This window comes from Pinus tabuliformis, chromosome 2_1 (assembly GCF_031772625.1).
Source record: "Pinus tabuliformis cultivar Carrire ecotype Pingquan chromosome 2_1, CPIR1, whole genome shotgun sequence".
Lineage (NCBI taxonomy): Eukaryota > Viridiplantae > Streptophyta > Pinopsida > Pinales > Pinaceae > Pinus > Pinus tabuliformis.
The window spans coordinates 642,548,786-642,563,677 of NC_142299.1; the positions used below are offsets into that span (position 1 = coordinate 642,548,786).

The 14,892-nt window shown below is 36.7% G+C and overlaps 1 protein-coding gene across 2 annotated transcripts in view; it reads right to left on the bottom strand.

Moving 5' to 3' along the window:
• Nucleotides 1-682: 682 nt before the first annotated feature.
• The window catches only part of LOC149202209 (uncharacterized), a 511,066-nt gene continuing 496,856 nt past the window's right edge, over nucleotides 683-14,892 (bottom strand). For both annotated transcript variants that reach the window (XM_089403126.1, XM_089403125.1), the window contains 6 exons: nucleotides 3,450-3,515; nucleotides 3,263-3,342; nucleotides 3,081-3,168; nucleotides 2,870-2,980; nucleotides 1,265-1,382; nucleotides 683-1,126 (listed from right to left, as the gene is read on the bottom strand). In XM_089403126.1, coding sequence (XP_089259252.1) covers nucleotides 984-1,126; nucleotides 1,265-1,382; nucleotides 2,870-2,980; nucleotides 3,081-3,168; nucleotides 3,263-3,342; nucleotides 3,450-3,515 — 606 coding nt within the window. In that variant the 3' untranslated portion in view covers nucleotides 683-983. The remainder of the gene's footprint in view (nucleotides 1,127-1,264; nucleotides 1,383-2,869; nucleotides 2,981-3,080; nucleotides 3,169-3,262; nucleotides 3,343-3,449; nucleotides 3,516-14,892) is intronic.

Genomic DNA, 14,892 nt, shown 5'->3' on the forward strand with positions numbered 1-14,892 from the left:
AATAAACTAAACTATTGTATTTTTTTTTTAATTTCCTTATTTTCCATCGTGCATAAGAGTAACATGTCAGATGCTCAAACTAAAATAACATTTTCAAATTATTTTGTGTTACAATCCATTTTTATTTCTTTCCATGTCTATGATGTCATGATGTCATGTCAAATGCTAGTTACATTTTGACCCTAAGTTATATCTAGCCTGAATAAAAAATAATTATTTTGTGTTACAATCCATTTTTATTTCTTTCCATGTTTTGATGACAAATGTTGATCACATTTTGACATCATCATTATATATAATTTATGTTTAGCCTGAGTAAAAAAAATAATATATATATATATAAACTCAAACGCACATTGGTATATATTTATCATCTTAACTCGTGATCTTGTATATATTTATCATCTTAATTTCTTTCCATGTTTTGATGGCAAATGTTGGTTACATTTTGACATCATCATTATACATAATTTATGTTTAGCCTGAGTTAATATATATATAAACTCCAACGCACATTGGGATATATTTATCATCTTAACTCGTGATCTTGTATATATTTATCATCTTAATTTCTTTCCATGTTTTGATGGCAAATGTTGGTTACATTTTGACATCATCATTATACATAATTTAGGTTTAGCCTGAGTAAAAATAATAATATAAACTCGTAAAAAAAATAATATAAACTCAAGCACATTGGTATATATTTATCATCTTAACTCGAGATATTTTAAACATATAGATTTGTATCTCTATTTTTTTCAAATCTCTAGTTGGTTGTTTACTTGATGGGAACTATATGTCATTGAAAGGGGGAGACTACAAGTCGAGAAAAAGAATGAATTATATGACACGGTATCGACATCAAACTAGGATAGTAGTTATACAGTAAGTATTTCAAGTATAAAGAATAAATACGCTGCTCATCAGTGACACTAGTTATTTCTGTCAAACTAGTAACATTTTAATAAGAAGAGCGTCTACTAACATCTGGTCATCGGGCAAGATGAAAGAGACTTCGTTACTTGGTCATGCGAAACACTCTCATATAAAGTTGTCCTTTGCTGAGGTATTCTGCCTATTGACTGGATCATCCTCGCCATTTCGATTGGGTGCAGTTCCTGTCCTGCATTGCATAACATTTGAGAGATTTTACCAAACAATGAAGCAGATAATGTGATTGAAGAATACAAAGATGGGAGGCCAAATTTGCTAAGTTCAATGGAAAAATTGTAAGACTTAATTGTACTGGAAATGATGTTACCATGTGATGCTCCTGCTGCTCGGGTAATGCTCTCATTCATGAGAGAACCACCCATGTCATTACAGCCCACTGAAAGCAAGAATTGTGCTCCACCTGGCCCCATTTTAACCCATGATGCCTAAAGAAAAAAGAGTCATGCAACAACTCCTGAATCATTAGTTCTAGGAAATCATGCATTGGCTGCTACTATGTTACCAACTGTGTATCCGGTCATTTCCCATTCTATAACATGCAGTGGGAGATGAAATATAGAGGCATGGACTGAATAAAGTATTCAAGGACAATTAATGACATTCATTTAGATTGACTCACAACCACATTGAATTTCTCTCAGGAAACAAGCAATTATCTTCTCTAATTATTTTTACTTTCAGTCTAACTCTTGACAGACGAGACCCTTAAGAAAAGTAATAAATGATTGATACAGAGGTGTTCTCAAAATCTACTTAAAATTAGAAGTCCATCTACGGTCAATTTTAGGATGATATCTTGACGATAGTCCCATTGAACTCTTCTTTTATTAGGATTAAGGAGTAAAGAAAAATGATAAAAGATGGAAACAACAGCTAATATGGCCTTATAGTGACACTCTTGGGTTTGATTCATGTACATAGAGTTTACTACCCACTAAGAATGTTGTGGTCAGATGCACAATATGCCCTTCCTCTCAGAGAAACCTTTGCCTTCAAGCAATAAAGGCCAATCCTGAAAAACTGTTGACAAGACTGAAAATTGTCACCCTAATAAAAGTGCAAAGTATGTGGAAAAATAGCTTTGAAAAAATAGGAAGCATGCCTCCGGATCTGCGTGCAGCATCAAATTGCCAAAATTTGGTGCCTAGACCTCCCTATTGATCTCCAGAATGATTTTCTAAAGTGTGTGCAAATAAAAAAGAGTACCCTAATTAACTTCAAGAATAGAGAGCAAAAATTGAATCCCAGAGCACTTATTCCAAAAATTACCAAGTGAACTAAAACATGATTATATGTAAAGCACAATAGGAGAATTTTTTTTTTCTTTTTTCTTAACCCAAGATGGGGATACATTGCAATATGTGCAAACGTGGCCACTGGAGAGATTGTTTGAATTTTTCAAAAAAATCGCCAATTTTTCCTTAAAATGATCGAATCGGACGATTAAATTGACAATTTCTTCATTTTGAAAAATCACGATTTAGTCCCAATATTTTCCAAAAAAATTAATTTTTGTTTGTTTGTTTGTTTTTTTTAAAATTTTGCTGATTTTTACTGATTTTATCCCAATTTTCACGATTTATCTTTTTCCAGACTCTCGCCCATTTAATCCCGATCGCAAGATTACAGTATCAAATAAAAAATTATGTTGGGCTACCACATGATTTTATGTGTATCGTTTAGAGTACTTGGTAGCCCAATGTAGAATCTTTTTCACGATTATATGTGCCCTTTTTCTCAAGTCAAAAATTATATTCACCGTACCATGTGCATTAATTCAAAGATACGCTTTTCTATCTAAGGAAATAACAATTTATGTGTCGTATCTTTGATTTCAATACTTTATGTACTTTCACTTGCTGAGAAAATGAAAATAGAGTAGATGCAAAACCACTTCAACTAGATAAAATACCTGGATGTTTGTGATGAATGGATGAAGAGCAAGCCGTGCAATTGCATGCATTAACAGACATTCCCTCTTGGTTGGTCCTTTCCTAGCCTTTCCTCTCAAATATAATGGAGCCTGCCCATTTATTTACTAGTTTTAATGAGACAAGTTGCATCAGCCGAATTTTTGTCTACTATTACAATTTTACCATGAAAATTTGAGTTTGAGACCACACCTCCATATGAACAAACGGAAGTGGTACAAACTCCGTAAAACCACAAGTTTGTTTTTGCAAATCCCTAATCCGAATAAGATGCCTTGCCCTACATCGAAAACATGAAGAAAAGAATTGATTTCATCATTCAAATTTATTTGCACTTTGAGCTAAGCATGCAAATTGAAACAATATTATGTTACCAATGTGTAGGTTGATCAACATGGCCAAACATGATTGTTGCAGTACTTCGCAACCCAAGACAATGTGCGATTTCCATCACCTATAAACATGATACATGCAACATTGAAATATGCATTGCCAAATGAAAGAACTATAACCAAAGATATTAAAAGACAATCACCCAAGAAGCATAATCTGTAAAAAAACCTCTAGCCACTGTTGTGTTGTAATTTTGTCCGGACAAAGTAATCTTCGTACTTCATCATCTAATACCTGATTCAAGGAATTGCCAGCCACATATCAGGCTGAACCATTGAAGTTCATGAAAAACTGAATAAAAATTTCATCCACATTTATAAATAGTCCTCATTTAGTTGACCAAGAACTCCATGAGATTCAAAGGCTTCACATCAATAGTATTTGAGCTTAGTTAATAAAGCTTAACCAAATCCTTCTATACTATGAATGAAAGATTACTAAATTGTCCCATCTCTACATATTCTACAAGGACAAGCATTTATTGAACTAAGCATTATATTTAAACAACCTTATGAAGTCATTTTGTAGTCCAAAATGGGCTCAAGTAGTTGAACCACAGAGTATTGTTAATTGCTTGTCAACAAGGAATTCAGTCTATCATGAAACCTCTTAGAATCAAAATTTTCAAAATAGCATCTAAAGATATTTTATCTTTTGTCTACATGTTTATAGCCTACAGTTTACTGTCCCTTTAGAACCAAGTTATTGCTACCCATATAAGACATTTTGCATGGAAATGGTCACTGGTGCTTACTTGAAATTTGACCGACTGTTGACAAATTTGCTTGCATAATTTTGGTTATGGGACACCATGACAACTCCTTGAAGAGTAACTCTTATGAGACTATGTAAAAGCCTTAGCTGAAGTCATCATGGTCAATCAATATATCATGCACTTGATGAACAAATTATAAGCAGTATCGTTACTGTTATAAGTTCATGTTTTTTTCTTGTCCACCATAGATTTGGTTATTCTTGAAAGTATCAAGAAAACATTGCTGTACAATATAGGTTTCAAATTGGAAAACAGTATTGCATTCTACCCTGCTTTCTCACTAATCAAGGTATTTTCACAACGTGAATGCATGCTTGTATTGCAACTCGTTATGTATGGATATATAATACTGCTTTAATAGGCTTTGACAACCAAAAAACCATTGGAAATTATTGTGGTATTGCATAAGGATTTGTTGGGATGTCTTGACTCTGCAGTATGGTATACGTCTAAATACCGCTTTAGGAATTCTACTTGTACACTCAACTTCAAATGTAAAGGATTTGCACCCTTCATGGCGTAAGGACTGTGAGGACATTTTTGGAATCAATCATAACTGATCAATGTTTTGGAAATCTGGCTTAACCACAGAGTCTTCAACTTTGGGTCCTTTGGAATTGTGTTTGAATTTCTTGTTAGTTTTTGTAGTGTTAGACAAGTGTTCTAGTCTTGGTTTGTGTCTAAGAGACTAAGGAACATGAGATCTTCAAAACTAGAAATGTTTTTGTGAGATAAACTTGTGAAACGCCTTAATTAAATTAATTAGCCATCATTTAGATTTTTCCTAAGTTTAACTTAGGAAAAGTGGTGAATGAAAAATAATTAATTAAAGAAAGTTGAGAAAGCTCTAGAAATTCACATGGATCGAGTTTGAGATGATCTCTTTTGTTGATAACGATTTAATCATGGCCGTTGGTGATCCAACAAGAAATTATAAGAGCAAGTCAATGGGGATGGAGACGATATAGTTGTGAGACAGAGAGAGAGAGAGAGAGTGAGTTCCTTGGTAGATCAAGTTATCTAGTTGCAAAGATCAAGCAGGGAATAAGAGTTTGAGCTAGAAGGAGAGCATAAGTAAGAGGGAGAAGTAGAGAGAGAAATTCTGGAGGAATTTCCTAGTGATTTTAGTTTTGGAGTGCCAACAGAGAGGAGGCCGAAATATTCTGCAGAAAAGCAGTCCAAGTGGTTCGTTTGTTACAGTTAGCCAAATCAACAGAGCGAATTGCCAGGAAGAGGTTGGATCAGCTGTCGGAGGCCAAAAAGTCATTTTGGAAGGCAAAGCGAAATTTTCCAGTGGCAGGGGAAGGATAGACAACCAGTTTGGAGTAGTTCTAGTAGACCGTATGAATTGTGCAGGTGAGTAGTGCGATTAAGCCAGAAGGAGGCAGAGTTGTTTGGCCGAGAGAGAAATTTTCTCGTAAATATTTTTTAGCGAGATTCTTGCTAGAGGATTGATAGTTCGTATCCAAATATTGTACTTAGAATTTTTGTTGTTGCATAATAAATAAACCCTCATCTGCTGCACCGCTTTTCCATTCACCGTTTTTCCAAGGACTTTTGTCAAAAAATATTGGTGTCATTTTTATTGTGTGTGTGCGCATCTATTTTCTCAATTCCAGTTTATTTTCCATAGCGTAATTTTATTGTGAAAAATTGCAGTGTGATTTATTCATTATTAGCTGTAACAAATAAACTACATAATTAATCAGTTAGAAGAATAAATTTCCAATTGCTGCAATTTCTAGTAAATTTCAGATGGTATTAGAGCATTGAAGATCAGATCAACGACTTAGTAGTGAGAAGGAGAAATTGTGTAGGTTTAGAGGGATTTCTGAGCACGGATTTATCAGATCTGCGCAAGCCACCTGGAAGTGTGAATTGCAGAGGGAGAGGGTTCTATTTCCAATTCCAGGTAGGCAGAAAATTCGATCAGCGTCAGGAGCAGAAATTTGTAGGTTGTGAATTTGTTGGATAGAGGGTTTCGTTGAGCAAATATGGGCGCAGTTGGTTTGTAGCTAGTTTAGCAGCAACAGATCAGTGCTAGGTGGAAGATAAAAGCACTCGGAGAAAAAAAAGGATTCTCAAAATTTCTAAGAGGGTTTCTAGATCTAGTTTTAAGGAGGAGATTTGAGATTTCCAGTTGCCGTAGGTTGTAGTAATTTTTCCAATTAGCTAGTGCAATCTTTAGGAGCATCAAATCATGTGCCAGATTCCGGAGGAGGACTTCCAGAAGGTTGAGCGAGTTTTCCAGTTGAGGTGTTGTAAGTAGTGTGAGTGCTAGAGAAGGATTTCCGGAGGAAATCAGTAACAGATCTGTGCATTCCAGAAGGGAGTGCGAGTAGTAGAGAAAGAGGCAGAGTAGGAAAGGACGAGATTCCTGTTTATTTCCTAGTTTTATTGGGTTTCACAAAGATGGCCGCAACATGTCTCAGAGATCAGGATAGACTTGATGGAGCCTCGAACTTTGGTATCTAGAAGGCTAGGATGTTATTCTTGTTGGAAGAGCATGGCCTGAAAGAGTTCGTGACAACAACTGTAGTGGCATTGGCAGATGCTATCTAGTTCCACGAGTATAGGAAGGATATGGCCAAAGCCAAGAGGATGGTCTTGGATGGAGTCTGAGATCATATTTTTCCACACATTGCAAAGAAAGAAAAAGCAAAGGACATGTGGGATGTCGTTGTGAAGTTATACCAAGATCCATTTGAGAATCGGAAAATGGTTCTCAAGGAGAAGCTGAGGACCACAAAGATGATGAAGGGTTAAGGCGTAACTCTGTAACTCACCAAAATTCGAGATGTTTGAGATGAGCTAGAAGTTGTAGGAGAGAAACCAAAGGAGAGTGAACTTGTACGAACAACACTAAATGAGTTTACCAAAGAGTGGGGCACGTTCATTCAGGGAATTACTGGACGAGACAAAATGCTTGATTAGGAACGTCTTTGGAGTGATTTCACATAGGAGGAGCTAAGGATTAGTCTTGTCCAGGGCACTACTAGTAGCAGTAGAAAAGGGTTAAAGGTTGAGAAAGAGGAGGAGAATGTAGCCCTTCCCAGTAAGGGAAAGGAAAAGAAGGGTTCCAGTCAGGGACAAAGCTCAAAGGGAGGCAAGAAGAAGAAGAAGCATATGTCGAAGATCAAATGCTTCAGATGTGGTGAGTTTGGTCACTACAACACCCAGTGTCCCAAGAAAAAGAAGGACAAGAAGGGGGAGCAACAGACCACAGCTTCGACAGACATAGATGAGTTAACCTCCAGGACGGAAGAGTTTGCATTGATAGCAACTTTACCTCTAGATGGAGGAGGAGCATGAGGCTTTAGAGTTGTAAGAATGATTAGGGTCCAAGGAGGATGCATTGAACAGGTGTTTCTTCTTGCATCATTACCTTGGCTACGAGGGTCTACAATTTTTAGTAGCAGGAGGATCAGCGTTATTGAAAATTGGCAGCTCAGGGATGAATTTCTAAAAAATAGAAAGTCTAAAAATAGGATTTCTAAAAAAAGAAAGTCTAAAATTAGAAAGTCTCAAGATAGTAAATCACCTTGCACCAATTGGTAATCAAGTATTGTTGATGAAAACTGACTTCTTATCATTAATTGATCCTAATAGTTCAATCTCAACTTAATATTTTATCATTAATATTATTATATTATTATTAAAAAGAAATTTAAGTCACTCAATCATGGCTCTCAATAATGTTCATTTTGGCATGGCATATTCCTATTACACTCTCATTAATGCTCTTACACTCTCTTACACTAAATAAAAACATGTCATAAAAGATTCCTCTTATGCATTCTTTAATGCATATGTTACACTCTCTGTTAAAAGCATAAGTTACAAAGGCACACATACCTCCTTAATGGCATGAGTTACATTTCCTAAATGGGCATATGTTACTCTCCCTCTTTGCATGCGAGTTACTCCTCCTTTATGGCATGGATTCATTGCTCCTCCTATATATATGTGCCTCATTCTTTCTCCCCTCACTACTTGTGCATTGTGAAAGAAGAATTCGAACTTGAGAGAGAGTTGGAGAGAGTTGAAGAAGATTGTGAGAGAGAGACTTGGAGAGTAAGAGCAGAACTTGGTGAGCCAAGGTTGATTTTGTGCTGATTCAGTTAAAGAGAAGGTTGATTCAGTGTGTGCATCTGCTGTTGCTACCAATGATCTTCATGCTACAACTTGTTCAGATTTGGGTGAACTTACTCATTCTCTTGATCTCTCATTGTACTCTGTATCTCTACTGAACAATTGATTTCTAATAGAAGAAGAATTTGGTTTGGTTTTCCCCTTGTGGGTTTTTCCCTGGTCATTGGACCTAAATTCTCTGTGTCTCATTTTGTTCTTGGTTGTCTTCTATTGTGCATTTGATTTATGTTCTATCTACAATTTCTTATCTAATATTACAACATAAAGAAGTTTTGTAATAAGTGATTGTTACAACATAGAACATTAGAATTTCAACATAGTATCGGAGCTTGGTGAAGACAAGCTCAAGAAGACAAGTGTTGTTCCAACCCATTTTCTTCTAAAATATCTCCTCTATCCACTCTATTTGCAACCCATTTTCTGCTGAAATATCACTTGCTATTCCTTCTATTTATTGCTCATTTTTTGCTGTAATATCTCCTCTTTTGTCGCTGGAATTTTATTGCTATCGTTCTTCCGAGATTTCAAGGAACCCAAGATATGATAATAATTTTGTAGATGGTAATTAAGGTGTTGCATGTGTTTAATAGTTGTGGTTTTGGTACTTGTTGATGCATGCAAAAGTAAAGAGTAGTTTTACTTCTGTTTATGCATGTGCAAGAAAGTGTTGTCTTGAAAAGAAATATAATGCATAGAAGGTTATGAAAGAATAATTGATAAAAATTGAACGCTGAAGATAGGGGGATTTTCACTTTATCACATTAGACAAGAAAGGTCATAATCTTATGGGTTTTGGTAATTTTGATATTAGAGTTTACTAACAATAGTGGTTGTAGGTAAGAATCGTGACTTTTGCAAAAGATGGAATGATAGTTTTCTAAACTAACCTCTTTTGCAACAATCAAAGATGTATTATAACTAATATCATTGTAGGTAATGAAATAATATGTATAATTATTATTACATGCCTTCACTCTGGGATCAAGATTTGAAGATCTTTATAAAATCAATGGAAGACCTATCCATGCATTGATTCATGATAAGTGATCATCAATATAAACTATGGTACCAAAAGTTCACTCATATTCACTATAAAGCATTACTTCATGTGAGAAAGATGGTTTCAGAAATATTGAGATTATAGTGGATCATGATGGAGTTTGCCAAGTAGTGTTCAAGAAGATGCATTTCTTCTGCCAATGTGATATGACTTATGGACAGTGGTAACGTATAGAGGCCAAATCAAGAGGGGGCTAACAACTTCCTTCAATCCCCATTAAAAAAAAAGTATTTTCAAGTCTTATATTGTTTCTTTGTGTCACTGCTCTTATTTACATTTATCTTTATAGATCATTGTTTATTCTTCCTACATGAGTATTTGAATGATTCTTTCACTAACTTCTTGATGAGGATGTGATCAAGAAAAGAAGATCTTGAAGATCATCAAGGTGCAAAATAGTGCAGGAAGAGTAAACTCGAAGAGGAAGTCGGTGCAAGGATAATAAAGGAGCCACTCTCACATCTAGAAAAGAAAGAAAGACCCGCCTCATCACCAAGTATACTTTGAATATGTTTATTTACTTTGCTACTATTGCTCTCGCTCTTGTTCTGGGATCGACAAGGACATTTGATGAATGTGAGAACTAAGTCCTTTGTATTGAAAGATGTCGATCCATCCCATGACTTGAGTGGACGTGAGGCGGACAAGAGCTCAAGACTTCTACAAGGAAGCTAGAATCAGGAAAGAGACCACCATACCATATAACCCAGAACAAAATGGGCACTTAAGGATCTTTGACTGTCATGTCTACTTTCATGTGCCAAAGGAAAAGAGTACCAAGCTGAAAGCTTCAAGTAAGAAAGGTATGATTGTTGGTTATTGTGAAAATTCTAAAGCTTACAGAATATATGTGCTTGGTGAAAGAACTATAGAGTTTAGTAGAGATTTAACATTTGATGAAGATGCAACTCTTTGAAAAGCCATAGACACTCATCCTCCTGCTAATCTTGAAAGACGTGATGATGTCTTAGATGCACAAGAAGATCCCAAACCTGAGCCTGATCTTGCTTATGAACTCATGGATCCCATGGATTCCTTGGATCCTTCTCTATGTGCTAGAAGGAGACCTTTATGGCTTCGTGACACCTTTCAAGATGCTAATAAACACGCTGCTCCTAGAGGAAATTTCGAGGAAAGCAAGAAGCCACGCCGGTTCCAAGGATATGTTGTAGCCATGAGCAACATTATTCAAAATGAACCTTGCACTTTTGAAGAAGTTGTGAAGGCTCAAGTGTGGAAAGATGCAATGGTTGAAAAATATGAGTCCAACATTCATAATGATGTATGGGAAGTGGTTCAAAGACCACAAGGTAAATCTATTGTGTCTTCTAAATGGCTGTATAAAATTAAACATAGTGTTGATGGCAGTATTGAAAAATATAAAGCTAGATTTGTGACTAGAGGGTTCTCTTAGAAAGAGGGTATAGACTATGATGAAATCTTTGCACCTGTTGCCCGTTATACAACCATTCGATCTATTATGTCTCTAGCTGCTAGCTAAAGATGGTCCCTTCACCAAATGGATGTGAAGATTGCTTTTCTGCATGGCTTCCTCAAGGAAGAAGTATTTGTGGAGCAACCATAAGGCTTTGAAGTACAAGACCGAAAAACTCATGTGTGCAGATTGAGAAAACCCTATGGTTTGAAGTAAGCTCCACGATCTTGGTATGCTTGCATTGATAGCTTCTTGATGAAGCTCGAATTTACTAGTAGTAATGCTGATCCAAATCTTTACTTCAAGACAGTCCAAGGTATGCCTTTGATTTTGGTATTATATGTCAATGATTTATTTCTAACCTGTGGTGAACCTCTTATCCTCTAGTGTAAGAGGGAGTTAGCTTATGAATTTGAAATGAAAGATCTTCATTTGATGCACTACTTTTTGGGTCTTGAAGGATGGCAGAAACCTGGTGAGATTTTCTTTTCTCAACGAAAATATGTTGTCAAGTTGCCAGAAAGATTTGGTATGACAGAGTGTAAATCAATGAATACTCCAATGGAGATGAACTTCAAAAAGCTGTGTGGTGAAGCTGCAGGGCCTGATTTGGCAAATACTTCTGAGTATTGGCAACTGATTGGGGCACTGATGTTCTTAGTGAACACTAGATTAGACATATGTTTTGCAGTCAATACTCTAGGACCATCAATCTTGGATTGAAATATATTGTCGAAGATGTAAGACTACTTGGGTATTGGGATGGTAACTCTACTAATAGATAAAGCACATCTGGGTGCTGCTTCAGCTTAGGATTTGCCATGATATCTTAGATGAGTAAGAAGCAAAAGTCTGTAGTCCTCAGCACAGGTGACGCTGAGTACATTGCTACGAGCATGGCTAGCTGTGAGGCAATATGGTGGAGGAAGCTCTTTGGAGAGCTATTTGAGCATGCTCTGGACACAACATTAATTTACTATGACAATAAGATTGGGATTCGACTTGTAGAAAATCTCCTGTTCCATGAAAAGTCCAAGCATATTGAGATCAAATATCACTATATCCAAGATATGGTGTAGAAAGGAGCAGTAAGACTCCATGATATAGCAAATGATGACTAGATCACCGACATTCTTACCAAGCCTTTGCCAAAAGGGAAGTTAGTTTTCAGAGAGCAGCTTGGACTGATGAATGTCACCCTTCCAAGAGAGGGTAGTCATGGATGATGAGCCTTGGTTGTGCGAGATCCTTGTCATGTGTTGACAAGTGGATCCCCCAAGCAGGGATGAGACTTGGTTGTGCGAGATCCTTTTCATGTGTTGACAAGTGGATCCCCCTAAGTAGAGATGTGAATTGGTTGTGCAAGATCCTTGGAAAATGGGTTATCCCCCCAAGCAGAGATGAGAATTGGTTATGTGATATCCTTGTCAAGTGGGTTACCCCCCCAAGTAGAGATATGACTTGGTTGTGTGAGATCCTTTTCAAGTGGGTTATCCCCCCAAGAAAAGATGTGACTTGGTTGTGTGAGATCCTTGACAAGTGGGTTATCCCCCCAAGCAGAGATGTGACTTGGTTGTGCGAGATCCTTATCAAGTGGGTTATCCCCCAAGCAGAGATGTGACTTGGTTGTGCGAGATACTTGACAAGTGGGTTATCCCCTTAAGTAGAGATGAGACTTGCTTGTGTGAGATCCTTGTCAAGTGGGTTATCCCCCCAAGTAGAGATGAGACTTGGTTGTGCGAGATCCTTGTCATATGTTGGCAAGTGGCAATTCCCCCAAATGAATATAGGGTGATGGATGAATCTCCCCTATGATGATTCTTCTTCATTAGAGTGAGACATCATTGCTTTAGATGATACAAAGCAAAGATGAACAAAGATGAGCAAAGAAAACATAGATCATTATTGCAGAAAGAAATTCCTCCCTCGCTGAGAGGGAGTAATGAAAATTGGCAGCTCATGGATGAATTTCTAAAAAATAGAAAGTTTAAAAATAGAAAGTCTAAAAATAAAATTTCTAAAAATAGAAAGTCTCAAGATAGTAAATCACCTCGCATCAATTGGTAATCAAGCATTCTTGATGAAAAATCACTTATTATTATTAATCAATCCTAATAGTTCAATCTCGACTTAATATTTTATCATTAATATTATTATTATTATTCTTATGATACTATTATATTATTATTAAAAATAAATTCAAGTCACTCAATGATGGCTCTCAATAATATTCTCTTACACTCTCATTATTGGCATGGCATATTCCTCTTACACTCTCTTACACTCATTAAAGCACGTCATAAAGATTCTCTTACACTCTCTTACACTCAATAAAAGCATGTCATATAAGATTCCTCTTATGCACTCTTTAATGCATATGTTACACTCTCTTAAAAGCATAAGTTACAAAGGCATGCGTACCTTCTTAATGACATGAGATACATTTCCCAAATGTGCATATGTTACTATCTGTGAAAATTTACAAGTCTAATTGTAGCAATTGGAAATTTATTCTTCTAACTGTAAATTAATTATGCCTTTTATTTGCTACGACAAGTATCAAATAAATCACATTCCAAATTTTCACCATAAAACTATTGCGGAAAATAAAATGCTGGAAACTAAGAAATATGCTAGCACACACACATAAAAATGACACATTATTTTTGGACAATTGTCCCCGGAAAAATGCAATGTGGGAAAACCGGTGCAACAACTGAGAGTCTTATTGTTATGTAGTAGTGAAATTCTAAGTACAATTTGGATGCTGAAACTAACAATCCAATCTGCGAGAAACACTGACAAAAATCAACTGAGAGAAATTACCCTCTCTCCCTTGAGCAATTCTGCAACAAGTTGCCTCAGAAACTGGCCGTCCAAACCTTGCGCAGGCTCCTCTCCGTTGCCTCTGCACAGGGCTATTCACACTCTTCAAGATCTACTTCTGATAATGATGTCCTGCTTGAGTTTGCCTCTAGAAGTGATTCTCCCAGCCCTCTGGAAATTTTCTCACCCACTTGAAGTTGAATCAACCTCACTGCTGGATGAATCGAACTGCTTGTTGAAGATACTGCGCAACCTCCTAGAGAAATAATACATCCTCCTCTCTTGACTCTCTGGAACTGAAATTCCTCCTTTGAAATCACTGTCTCTGCCCCTTTGTGTCCCTTATTGCTCAAACTCTCTTCCTCTGCTCGACCTCTGAAGTTGGATAGCTTAACTTGCCAAAGAACTCGCTCTTTTTGTATATACTCCATCAACCCCATCCACCTCCTCTTATAATCTCTAGTTGAGACTTCAACAACCAAGATTAAATCTTAATTGATGGCTGAGATCATCTCTAAGTAGATCCATGTGGGCTTCTAGAGAATTCTCACCTTTCTCAATCAATTCCCACTAATTAACCATTTTTCTTAAGTTAGACTTAGGTAAAACTTAAATGATGTTCAATTAATTTAATTAAGCTATCTCTACGTGGAATTTCCAAAAACAATTTATGGGTTTTGGAGATCTCCCGTGTTTTAGTCTCTCCACCAAGTTTGAGACAAGAACACCATCCGATGCTACAAAAACTAACACTCACTCTTAGCGAGGAAGGTGTTCTCTAGTGCTACACTGCTACAACACCTTATCTCTGCATCATCCTCCCATACACATTGTTGATGTTTGACAACTGTCGCTGCCTGCCACTGCCCATTGACTATTGCGCTAACTCTGATTCATTTGCTACTGGTTGTAGTTGAACCATGTTGCATTTGTGTTGCTACTGACACTGCACTATACATCTTGCGCTGTTGCCAACTCTGAATCTGCATTGCAACCCAACTAACACTTCCTCTCACTATTGTTGTTGTTGCTGCTGCAACTACTGCAACTGAGAAGTATCCAAAATACTTTGTCCCTACTACTGAAATGGGTTTTCCACTATACCCAATTGCTATCTAAAATACACGAACTTGGCTCTTCCTAAAGCTTTCGTGAGTATATCTGCAACCTGCTCTTCTATGGGAACATACTGTAGTTGGATTGCTCCACATTGCACACAATCTCTGATGAAATGACACCGAATATCTATGTGTTTCGACTTGTCATGAAACATTGGATTTTCAAAGAGCTTGATGCAACTCTGCTTATCGCAGTAGGCAATGGTCGCTTCCATCCTCTGCCTAAACAAGCTCACTAACAACTT